The 13,480-nt window shown below is 32.3% G+C and overlaps 1 protein-coding gene across 1 annotated transcript in view; it reads right to left on the reverse strand.

Annotated features, from left to right (window-relative positions):
- LOC134706263 (integrin alpha-8-like) overlaps nt 1-12,129 on the reverse strand; it is a 21,234-nt gene extending 9,105 nt beyond the window's left edge. The window contains exons 1-11 of the mRNA XM_063565031.1: nt 11,747-12,129; nt 10,732-10,868; nt 9,701-9,765; nt 6,582-6,764; nt 5,960-6,005; nt 4,178-4,276; nt 3,647-3,754; nt 2,173-2,231; nt 1,126-1,281; nt 651-762; nt 137-316 (exon numbers count right to left, since the gene is read on the reverse strand). Of these exons, the coding sequence (XP_063421101.1) occupies nt 137-316; nt 651-762; nt 1,126-1,281; nt 2,173-2,231; nt 3,647-3,754; nt 4,178-4,276; nt 5,960-6,005; nt 6,582-6,764; nt 9,701-9,765; nt 10,732-10,868; nt 11,747-11,883 (1,282 nt within the window). The 5' untranslated portion in view covers nt 11,884-12,129. The remainder of the gene's footprint in view (nt 1-136; nt 317-650; nt 763-1,125; nt 1,282-2,172; nt 2,232-3,646; nt 3,755-4,177; nt 4,277-5,959; nt 6,006-6,581; nt 6,765-9,700; nt 9,766-10,731; nt 10,869-11,746) is intronic.
- Nucleotides 12,130-13,480: the final 1,351 nt, after the last annotated feature.

Raw genomic sequence — 13,480 nt, forward strand, 5'->3', positions numbered from 1 at the left:
ATTTATTCATTATAGTGGATTGGGGAATAAGTTATTACAACTGCTACTAATCCCTTCCCACTTTGCAGTTGTTTCATTTATTTGTAAATATAATATAATAAGGTGTCAAGATATTATATCAAATATCACAACTTACCTGAATATAAATTTAAATCCATGTCATGAGATTGGCTTATAAACAAACCAAAATTCTTTATTCCGGAATCAATTTTTTGTCCATATATTTTCTGTGAATATTTCATGTTGACTTCACCAGATTTCCCGTTGTAAATGTAGACTACACCGGTACCCTCAAATGGAGCTGATATTGCTATGTCTGTTTAATACAAGAAAACAAATATACATAAAATATTCCTGTTTGAATTTTTAAAAGGCACTGCTTTCCTTCTATAAAGGTTTTTATTCTTTCAAGAGCGCTGTTTTTGAATTAAATTTTAATGAAGTTCACAATGCCCTTTTTTTTTGCTGGATTTCGTTGATTTGATTAGTTTCGGAATAGTAGTTTTCCAATGAATTATTGACAGGAAAAATTTCTTCTATTCAAGTCAAGTTTCATACGTTATACTCATCAATTGATTGCAGTAATCTTGTTGAATGTGATGTTTAAAACAGTAACCGAAGTAAAATGTTGTTTTTCAATCATAACCTACCATCCACACCATCTGCATTTATATCACCAAGATTGACCATGGAAGTTCCAAATCTACCACCAGGGCTATTGTCACCAGACAGTGTGGCATTTATTGGATTCAAAATGTCAATCTGAAAGTAATTCATTAAAATTTTCAATCATTTTGCATTTAGCTAATGCAGGTATTGACATTTACGGTATCAGCAAACAGCTAACATCTTAAATTCAGAAACAATCTTAACATTTCGATAGTCTTCTAAAAGAGAAGCCAACATTTAATCAAATAAAAACAATGATAGATTTAGGAACTTGGGACTAATGAAACCTCCTCTAAAATGACCATTTGTTCCTCCTGTTTAGTTTTAATATATGGCCATATCTAGGGTGTTCATATTATATCCTTGTAGTATTGTTTAAATCGCCTTCATTCTACTTCGTAATAATCGAAGATGTATGAAAGCAATTCCGTCTATATAATGAGTATACCCACTTACATTTCCAGTTCCAAGGAAGATATACACCGCTCCAGTGTCGGTAGTACCTACAGGATTCCGTTCTAAATACATGAATGGTGCTGCCACCATTATGTCATCCTTTCCATCTCCATTATAATCACAGACAATAACATTGTATCCAAACCCTGAACCAATCTGTCAATAAAAACCACATATAATAACATTGTATCCAAACCCTGAACCAATCTATCAATTATAATCACATATAATAACATTGTATCCAAACCCTGAACTAATTTGACAATTATAATCACAGACAATGACATTGTATCCAAACCCTGAACCAATCTGTCAATTATAATCACATATAATAACATTGCATCCAAAACCTGAACCAATATGTCAATCATAATCACAGGCAATAACATTGTATTCAAACCGACCTGTCAAATATAATCACACACAATAACTTTGTATCCAAACCCCGAACCAATCTGTGTATTATAATTACAGACAATAACATTGTATCCAAACCCTGAAGCGATCTGTCAATTATAAGCACAGACAATAACATTGTATCCAAACCAATCTGTTAATTATAATCACAGAAAATTATTCAAACCCAGATCAAAACTGTCAATAATAATCACCGAATGACCAATAAAAGAACAAAAATAGTGCAAATAGTTATCAAAGGTACCAGGATTATAAGTTAATAATATATTTATTAACTTATAATCCACTCATTACTTCGATTGTTTCATAACTTTTCTTATGGTTGATGTATTTATGAGATGGAAACCCCAAAGTTTACATATTTGTGAGTATGTGAGTATCTATATTCGTTTTATTTTTGGTCAGAAAAAGTCGCCACAACTAGCTGATTTACAAAGTAATTTAAACTAACAAAACTTCTTCTATATACAATGTATTGTTAAAACATATTTATTATAAAAATACAATAACAGCATGCACAAAAATAATTACGGTGTGCAATTATTTTGTTCAATCAGTACGTTGCACGGACATATATATTTTTTATGGCATTTAATACAATCTGCCCTCTATTTTTAACTTAAAGTTTACCTGGTTCCCAGAGAATTGCTTAGAAATGACCATGTTCTGGTTAAATCCACAAACTAACACTACCTGAAATGTTCAAACTTAATATTTGTAATTATCTTAATATTTTCCCTCTTTATTATTCTATTTGTGTTTGTTTGGTTTGTGTGCTTTGCGTTTATAATATTTTTGTGTTAATTTGTTGCATGTATGATTTTAGTTTTTCATTGATTAAGATTTTACCACAATGTTGACTTTTGTTCTCCTATTTTGACACTTTTACCTATTATGTGATGTTTTTTATGCAATTGTCATACAAATGAGAGGTTTAGCAAGCTTTGAAACCAGGTTTAATCGACCATTTTCTACGTAAGAAAACACCTGTAACAAGTCTAGAATATGACAGTTGGTATCGAATTGTTCGATGTGATAAAAAAATATCGTCATTTGATTAGGGATTTTCCGTTTTTTATTTTCCTCGGATTTCGTTATTAGGTGATTTTATTTGTTATATATGAGAAATTCCACATGTCTTTGAAACACCGAACTGTATAAAAAACATATTTTTTTTTATATGTAAATCATTTCGAGTTCTACAGTTGACGCAAACAGAGCAAACGTATTTTTTCACATGCTGATTGTTTTGCCGTAAACGATAAGTTTACATATAAAAGCAAACAATATAAAACAAATTCTTTCAGATCGTTGTCTTTTCAATTCGACATGTTGGAGTTGATATCTATCCGCTGATTGACAACATCATGTTTTCTGCTCTGTTTATGGTGAGTCTGTTATCATTTTCTTTTTCGGTATGGCATCTACTGGGACAGTTAACGATATTATAGTGTAGGTGGCATGGCTTCATTTCAGACTATCTACTTCTCTGTCTAGTGTAATGTCTATTCAATGCGTTGTAGGATTTGTTTATTTTTATGGTTTGTTGTAGCTGATTGACCTACCGTAATGTTACTGTAGTGGATGAGTTTAATTATGTCTATTTTAAAAAAAGGGAATTGTGATGTGCTAGTTTTACAATACATTTGAAACTATTTAAGTTATATCTGTAAGTGACTTTGTGGCCTTATATAAATATAAGAAGATGTGGTATAAGTGCAAATCAGACAACTATCCATCTAATTCACAATTTGTAAAAAAAAACCCGTATAGTCTTAAACACAGAGCATTGGCTCACATCGAACCATTCATACAGAAACCAACGGTTTAATCTCTATATAAAAAGAGAAACGAAAAACACTTAGGGACCACATTAACAAACGACAACCACAGAACATCAAGTTCCTGACTTAGGATAAAAGACACAAGATTAATGCGGAAGCTAGTTGTATTTATAATCATAACCTATCCTGGACAAGGCTTTCTAACAATTACCAACTCATCCTGCTCTTTGATATGATCAGCTTGTATCGACCGAACTCACATGACTATATGTACCACTGAAAAAACCTGGCATGATCATCAATAGATGCTACAATAATACCTACCGAGCCCACATGACCATCTCTACTTGCAAACCTTGGCATTCCCATCAATATGTGATCATTATTACAACTGAATCCAGAAAAATGACCTACAGCTATTGTATACCCTGAAATTATCATATTTATAATTGGACAAAAAAGCAATTTGTATTCACTTTAAAAAGAAACACAATTATTTTTCGTAAATACCATATTTAATTAACTATTAACCAATGAAACATAATAATGTATAACAGACTAAATTTTGGAACTTACGTTTTAAAAATAAGATTTTCATATTTAGAACTTTACTTTGTCTTGCAATTTAAATGCAAAAATACACAAAACTAACTTTGCCCATCATTGTCAATTGTGTAAAGCAGTTTACATAATAATGTTGTGTCATGTGTACTATTGTTTGTCAGTTTGTCTTATTCATATTTAGCCATGGTGTTGTCGGTTTATTTTCGATTTATGAATTTGACTATCCCTCTTGTATCTCTCGTACCTCTTTTACATTGATTGAAATAAGTTCGTTTATATATAAATACCCATATATGACTGGGGTTTGAAAAATTTGGTGTCTTCGCCATCCTCTGCTTTGTAGATGTGATACCCAAACTGGCTAACATTATAACTCACATATCCACCTTAAAAAAAAGTAACTGATAATACAAATATTTCATAGGATTTCATTTACCAAGATGAATTTTAAACAGAATTCAAATCAAAAGTATGTTAATTAGTAAGTTTAACAAAATGTCCGTTTGCCGCTTTAAACATGCAAATAGAAGACAAGGTTATATTTTTATAGAAATAACAAGAACACATGGTAACTCGAAATAAAAATTATAAATTTCACAGGATAATTTGTTTGTTTCAAGGAATTTCTTCTCTTATCTTCATTTTTTGTGCCCTAATGATAATTGTTTTAGTTATTTTTCTATAAAGGGTGTAACTGGAGTGGATGACATAAGAAGAAAATTATATTGTCTTCTTCGGAATATGGGTTTCAGTTTTCTGCGCTCTAACCGACTGAGTAATTGTAGTCCCTCCCTTTGCCAAATCGCTAACAGTTAGCCAGGTATTTAACACTGAAACAAGCAATCCCGTCACACTTCTCTCACATCAACAGTCATTATATCAGCATAACTCCAAAAACTATACATCCTAGTTAGAAATCCATTCTAAGTACCGTGGTTCTTTATGTTGGTTGTAGAATGTTATAGAAGAGGTTAGTAAACAATAAAATACCGAACTTCGAGAAATTCAAATTATCAAATGTCAAATCAAAAGCTCAAGCACATCAATCAAATGGAAAATAACTGTTCTAAGAGTTCCTTCGAAACCTGATGGATAGTTATCTTATGACAAGTATACCGCATCATATAAAGTTTATTTTTTACCCTTTTCACTTTTCTGTCAGTACAAAACTAACATTTAAATGAGCGCACGCATCTCATTTATAAAAGTGATTTTCAGATAGAGGATTCATTCAAAAAGAGCGGTCTGCTTCATATCTTTATGGTTCCACAATATCGAACAAATATGAACGACTTCAATCTCAATGTATAAATAATAAAGGCAACAGCAGTAAACCGGTGTTCAAAAGTCATAAATCGATTAAGAAAAAAAAATATGATAAGAGGAAAACAAAGAAACAACAGGGACAACAGGGACAGCGAAATTAAACAAAACCAAACGACAACACACATAGAAACGAGCTATTTGATAACATCTGCCATATCCCTGACATGATGCAGGACATTTTAAGAATAAATGATGGGTTGAACCTGGTTTATTGGAATGCCCAACCTCCAGCGCCATGTCAAGTTTGAAAAATATTGTTGAAACACTATTTAACAGAAATACAGTACAAACACACGCCAGAACATTTATAACAGAGAAAGTAAAACAAATAGTTTAATATTCGACATGCAAGCCGCAGAACAACGATGAACACATCAGAACAACGATGAACACCACAGAACAACGATGAACACCATAGAACAACGATGAACACATCAGAATTTCGAATACAGTGACGCGCTTATCGCAGGTATATATATATGTATTTTGCAGTTTTTGGCACATCTCTTTGAAATATTTGATTCTCAATGCTCTTCGACTTAGTATATGTTTGGAGATTTGATATTATTGAATTAAAATAGAAAGGTGATGATTAAGTGATAATCGGTTCGTAGCAACTAAATAATAGGAATTTCCCAAAAACCACAAGTTTATAAATATTCCAACATATAAGTGCCTATACTCTGGAAAGGTTTTATCAATAATGAAGCAATACATGTAATTGTTTTAATAAGGGTTCTTACCTTTTACATTCATTCCTGGAGCACCCAAGATAGCCACAGGACTATTCTGAAATATTCAATGAACTATGTTGTTTCATATCATTATTCACACTTGTGAGTATTAAATAGTTTCCTATATTATACAAGTATGTTATTTCTTGGCATATAATAACGCGTTCTTTCCATTTGAGCAATATACTGGAGTTTATCTAATTGCATTAAAAAATCGGAATGTTTATGATTGTACCAAGTAAAGAGCATGACGGTTTTTTTTCGTTTGATGTGTTTTTGCTTTTGATTTTCCCATTTCTTAAAGGACTTTCCGTTTTGAAGTTTTCATTGAGTTCGGTATTTTTGTTATTTTACTTTAGAGTAAACTCCTTGTATTACACGATTTTTGATTTTTTTTTACCGTAGTACGCCTTGCATTAGAAAAACCCTGCTTCAATGGTGAAACATTGATACAGACATACTAATTACTGTTATTTTTACAATTTCTGTCCTTATTACTAATAACTATGACTTGTCAAAAAGTCTATACATCGACTACACACGAGTTTTATTAACAATCGTTGAATACTTTTGCTCTGCTATCAATATAATAATGCATATGTATATATGATATAAAGTAATGTAAACTAACCTTAGATCTGGCAATACTGAATCCAATCATACCATATGCAGTTATAAAGCCATTTGAATCATATAAATCATCCGTAGTGAATGGGAATCTCCGATTGATATCCACGTTTGTTTTGGTGATCACGTGACAACGACCAACAGTATAATCGAAAAAGCCGGGAAATTTCCATAGATGAGCACATACCTGAAATATTGATTTTAAATATCAGTAATAATATCAATGTCTGTCGGATCGGGACGTCAAAACCGATGCACCGTGTTCAGAGAGTACAACCTTCTATGAATATTAAAGGTCATTCGCCATAAGCTTTTTTTTAGTGATCCATTACTGACCGGTTGTTTGGCAAAATAATTGCATACTGGTTTTGGCTTTGATATATTTTCTGTGGTTTATAATTTAACGATTTGGTGATTTAGTTTTCATGGTTTAAATTTTGTCTGTAAAAGAGGTACGAAAGATACCAAAGGGACAGTCAAACTGACAACTCCATGGCTAAAAAAGAAAAAGACAAACAGACAAACAAAAGTACACATGACACAACATAGAAAACCAAAGAATAAACAACACGAACCCCATCAAAAACTAGGGGTTATCTCAGGTGCTCCGGAAGGGTGAGTAGATCCTGTGGCACCTGTAAGTATTCATATTTTGGTGAGTTGAGAATTTAATTTTCATTCCCTTTTGGGGATTTTGGACCCTCAATGCTCTTCAACTTCGTACTTGTTTGGCTTTATAAATATTTTGATATGAGCGTCACTGATGAGTCTTATGTAGACGAAAAGCACGTCTGGTGTACTTAATTATAATCCTGGTACCTTTGATAACTATTTACACCACTGGGTCGATGCCACTGCTGGTGGACGTTTCGTCCCCGAGGGTATTACCACCCCAGTAGTCAGCACTTCGGTGTCACTGATGAGTCTTGTGTAGACGAAACGCGCGTCTGGCGTATAAAATTATAATCCTGGTACTTTTGATAACTTTTGACATGGATATCAATTATGTGGTCATTTTTATAAATTTCCTGTTTTCAAAACTTTTAATTTATCAAAAAACTAAGGATTTTCTTAACCCAGGAAAAATGACCTTAGCCGTATTGGCACAACTTTTTGGAATTGTGGACCCTCAGTACTCTTCAGCTTCGTCCTTGTTTGGCTTTATAAATATTTTCATATGAGCGTCACTGATGAGTCTTATGTAAACGAAACGCGCGTCTGGCGTACTAAATTATAATCCTGGTACCTTTGATAACTATTTAACAGTGTCTCCTTTAATTTTGTATTTTAACACAACTGTCTCAGGGTGCATGTTGGTGTCAGATAAAAAGTTCACATCAGCTGCATTTGTTTGCATCTGTCCTTAGTCAGGAAAGAGGGACGAAAGATACCAGAGGGACAGTCAAACTCATACATCGAAAATAAACTGACAAAGACATGGCTAAAAATGAAAAAGACAAACAAACAGGAACCTGATGTTCAGTGGTTGTCGTTTGCTGGTGTGGGTCGTAAGTGTTACTAGTTTCTTGTTTTCATATGTATTAGAGCTTTGGTTTTCCTGTTTGCATGGTTTTAAATTAGTAATTTTTGGGTCCCTTTATAGCTTGCTGTTCGGTGTGAGCAGGACTCCGTATTGAAGGCCGTATTTTGACCTTGTGAATTTGGTCGAGAGCTGTCTCATTGACACTCGCATCATATCTTCTTTATCTATGAAGAATTCATGCACATGTTTATCCTGGAATATTTTGTTAGGAAAGTATTTAAAATATCAAACAATGGGTTACTTTATAATAAGCTAAATAATTTGCCTGTAAAAATGATTTAAGTAAAAAAAAAATGTACATTATTATACGGTTTTAAAGTGAAGACTGTATCACTATGACACATGACTTATTTAGTTGATAACAACATCCAAGCAATTTCAAAAAAAATGTTCAATAGTCACCTCTTCAAATGATTGATATAGATACAGCATCAATTATCTAATTTAAATACCACTAACTACGCGTAACAAGTGTTCAATCTTAAATAAAACAGATATGACCGATGCTTTCACACATGTAATACAGTGGCGATGGTAGCAATCACAGCTGGTATTACCATCTGCGCATACAGATCGTACTTGATGCACTGCATGATGATATGGGCCATCCTGGCAAAGTTTAAACACAAAGTTTCCAGCCACAGAGTACATCCAATATCTTTGCGACGGATTTTCCTGTACCTGGCGCCAAAGAAAGTACAAGCAACACATGGGGCGAATTACGGTATGTTGCATCTGAAGTCATCCAAAAAATGATTCTTTTGGAGATGGAGTAAATCTGTATCTTTACTGTCATACCATCTTGATTTAACAGAATCTTCGAGTCTATTCCGTTGTTCGTCAGGAAAAAAAACCCGGGGAAGCTCTTCCATGATTTTTATTTATCGACCGTAGTAGATCACTCATACCATTCAAACCGATATAAAGTGCAATTTTCAATGCCATATGTCGCGTGGCTTGCACAAAAACAAAAATGTTTTACGGCAACACACTCTTGTTCTTTCATGATCGTTTGTCACTATATATATATCATCTATCGAACATGTATGGGATGAACTTGGAAAACTATCGCTAAAATCGTTTCTTTAGAAAAATGTAACAACATACCCAACTTTTATAATAAAATGAATAATTGGAACATGTAAAGCCGTAAATATAATGCGTCAAGAGGAGGTAATAAACACCCGATATCAGCTAGATACAACATAAGAAAATTACTTAATGGAAATTAATAAAATAAATAAACTCATCATTGATACCAGGATTAAATTATGTATTTACGCCAGACGGAACCGAAAGGTGCTTAGTACATCTTCAGATTTAAAACTTGTTTACATATGTTTTGGTTCTTACACGTCATTTGCTTTTAAAAATTTGGATTTGAGTGTTCTTGGTGAAGATAATTCCAGAAAGCGCTTCGTACGCCTCAAATGATATTTCAGTTCTCTTGTGTTTGTTAAATTGTTGGTGTTTATATTTTTTCTCAAGGTCGTTATATAGTTTGTTTTAACAAGTGTATATAAGGCAACTCGATTATGTCATTTCTGTTGATTTACAATGTTTTAAATGATAAAACTCACCACTATGTTTCCGTTAATATCAACCATACTTCCTCCGAGAAATTGATTGTCTTGAGAATGTGTTTCTGAATGAATAAAAACATCCTTAATAGCCTCTAATAGGCGAAAGATTGTATTTTTATGAAATTAGATGTGGTATGATTCCTTATTAGACGGTTATTCACCAGAAACCAAATGCCATATAGGTTATCAACTATAGGCCACCCTACGGCCTTCAACAATGATAAAGACTCATTGAAGATCAAATATGGACCTTAATCGCTGTCTGTGGTCTAGGAAAATGGTAACTATAAAATAGTTCAAACGAGAAGTCTATTAAAAGCCTAATTTATATACAAAACAACGAACAAAAAATAAATATGATACACAGCATCCAACGATAAAATCACAGAATTGCAGGCTACTGACATGAGACAGGAACATCCTGACTGTGGAGGGTTAAACGTGTTTGCGGACATCTAACCCTTCCCTAACATGTGACAGTAGTGTAACAGCACAACATATGAAAAACTTAAAAAATCAATTGAAAAGAGCTTTACTCGTTTGTCTTTACTCTTTGCATTTAATTGTGTGTTCAAATTAACCAACCAGATTGTGCAATGCATACATTTCAGTTTTTGGTGGGGTTCGTGTTGCTCAATCTTTAGTTTTCTATGTTGTGTCATGTGTACTATAATATTTCTGTTTGTCTATTTCTTTTTTAGACATGGTGTTTTCAGTTTATTTTCGAACTATGAGTTTTCATGTACCTCTGGTATCTTTCGACCCTCTTTTCAAAAATATATATGTTTCTCAAATTCAATTATCAGCAAACTATTTCCTTCTACTTCTTATCTTGGTTATATTATTTACATTTCAAAATGTCTGTTGTTATTTTTTGATGTTTTTGATGTTGTTTTTGTGGGTTTTTTTTAACCTGCTAGCATGATTATGTCTTTACCTTTTTAATGAAAAGTTGTTTTCTCAACCTTTTAGTTAAAATTGCCTGGTGAACTGGTAATAAGTACATTTGAAAACAGTGAGTACATTACCTGGTGTGCTAATGGGTAGTTGAGTACACTGTGGGACAGCGGATCCTTTAAAGTCGACAGGACATCTATACACGACTCCAGGAGAAACTAGGTTAGACGCACTGGTCAAATTATCTTTAGGGGCGCCAATTATCATCCTTCGACGAAAAAAAATGCTATATTACATTTTCATTTAATATAATTATGTTTTGGTATTAATTCATTTAAATGGTTGCACATGTTACTTTGAATCTTTGGATCGCGTGCATACAGAGTTCTCACAAGGTATTCAGACTGGAAGATATGAAGTTGGTTACATTGAGGGGTATTTGGGTTGTAGGTTATTTTTTTCTATTATTGTCTTTTGTCTTTTCTCAATGTTGTTATTCGACTTTATATACATATTTGTATATATTAGATAATTCATTTTGCATTTTTTGTTGTCCGTTCATCATATCATTTAAAAAAAAAAACATCTTTTTTAACAGAAAAATCATTTAGAAATTGGTTTCATATTTTTATGAATAATTAAGTAAGGGACAAAAGAAAAAAAAGTTGGTAATCATTAAATTGCATAAGGTATTTAACTTGATTTCAATTTTGTTTTTCCTTTAAAAACTATAGATTACCTTTCATCTTGATTTCTTAAAAACTGCACCTTTTTTTCTTTTGACGACTCACTTTATTTCAAAGTACACACATTGTTTAATCGAATTATATGTAATTTAGCCGTGTAGTATTTCTGACTATATAATTTTGAAAATTCCGACTTTGATCACCTATTATTCAAACATGTAAATGTACCCTTATATATCTTCTCTCTCGTGCTATCATTGCTATTATAACACTCAACACACGGTCAAGGAACAAAAGTAAAAAATGACAAAACTTTCCTCAATATTATCCTACAACTCACAAATTATCCTGTAATATTCCACTATATCCAAATAACTCACCAATTATCCTGTAATATTCCACTATATCCAAATAACTCACCAATTATCCTGTAATATTCCACTATATCCAAATAACTCACCAATTATCCTGTAATATTCCACTATATCCGAAATAAGACTTCTCAGGACCAGAAAATGTTAACGTATTTCGAACATCAACATTAAAACTATTTACAGCTGCAATTATAGAGAGCCAAAAGAGTCCTTCAATATTCATTTTTCTTCCCTGTTCTATGTAAGACGAGACGTTATAACCTTTTATGTATCACCATAAAACCTATCCGTGATGAAATCGTTTAGCACATATTGATTGATAGCACGATATATCGATTGGCAACTTGTCAAGTTGTGTCATTATTCATTGTTTTCTAATTTAATAATATGTTTTACTCATTTAAAAACTGCTTCCTTCAAAGTGACGATTTTCATCCGTAAAGAAATTCGTCCAAATCACGATAAAGGATATGGTTTTGCTCGTCCCAAACTTATACAATCTATATAATACAATATGTACATGGAGCATTTGCAATCTGCACACCATATGAGGATTATACCATCAATAGGGCAATACTCATACAAGTGTCTACGGTCCCCGTTAATCAGGGGTTTACATGATGGAAAAATAAACCAACTGTTATTCATATAGACAACTTATTTTATTTTATTTTATTTTGAATGCAAACATGTATTACTTGGTCAGGAATAAAATTGAAAGCTTTATTAAGAAATAGTACAAATTTTGAAAAATAATTATAAAAATCTATCAATATGTGGTAAGATAATCAAGCTGTTTTTTTTAATAAAAGAACAAACAATATCAAGATTTTACAACAAACTTGTAAAAATCGGACATGGTATCAAGTAAAAATTGGATTTAGTAGTGGTTTTATTATGAAAACCAAAATGGTAAATGTTATAAATTTGGTAAATTGCACCTCCTGTTGTTAGTGAAGCTCAAGAGTTTCATAATGGAATTCCTTTGATGAACATTATTCTATTATTTTGACCCGAAAAGCCTAATCGTGATATCAATAAAACTAATTTACAATAAGACATGACTAAAAATATTTTAGATCGATGACTTGATATGGTTATACTTTACGGAAATAAAATCTGATTCACTTGTTTTATGTTGACGTTTGTCATGTTTAACACCCGAATACTGTAATTTTATACACATTTGTCGTTTTAGTAAAGTGTATAAATTATATGGTCAAATCGATTTGATTGAACTGACTTCCCGTTCTGTACCTTTAATTTAATTATTCTCTAGAAACTGTCTGAAGGTTTTTGTCATTTTCGTGCTACACAATTCCAATATTTTTTTTTTTTTTAATTGATTGTTTGATTGCTGACTGCCATTCATAGCTTAAACTGTCATCTTATAATGGCGTTGTCAGTTTGTTTTAGATTTATGAGTTTGACTGTCCCTTTGGTATCTTTCGTCCCTCTCTTATAAATTAGTAGGTTCACTAACTAGAAAAAATGGCCCTACCCTTAAAATTGATTGTATAGTAAAATAATTGGTGTTCCTGATACCTGTGATACAAACACACATCATATTGCCTTATAAATCATCACATCTTCATTTGGGGTAACAAAATGAAGAAAAAACCAAGAAAAAAATACTGATTCCTGGAAAATATTTTTAATTGCTCTAAAAGAGGGGCGAAATATACCAGGCAGAGGGACAGTCAAACTCATAAATAAAGGCAACAGTAGTATACCGCTATTCAAAACTCATAAATCCATGGACAAAAAACAAAATCGGGGTAACAAACTAAAACCGAGGGAAACGCATTAAATATAAGAGG

Source organism: Mytilus trossulus, chromosome 2 (genome assembly GCF_036588685.1).
Source record: "Mytilus trossulus isolate FHL-02 chromosome 2, PNRI_Mtr1.1.1.hap1, whole genome shotgun sequence".
Classification (NCBI taxonomy): domain Eukaryota; kingdom Metazoa; phylum Mollusca; class Bivalvia; order Mytilida; family Mytilidae; genus Mytilus; species Mytilus trossulus.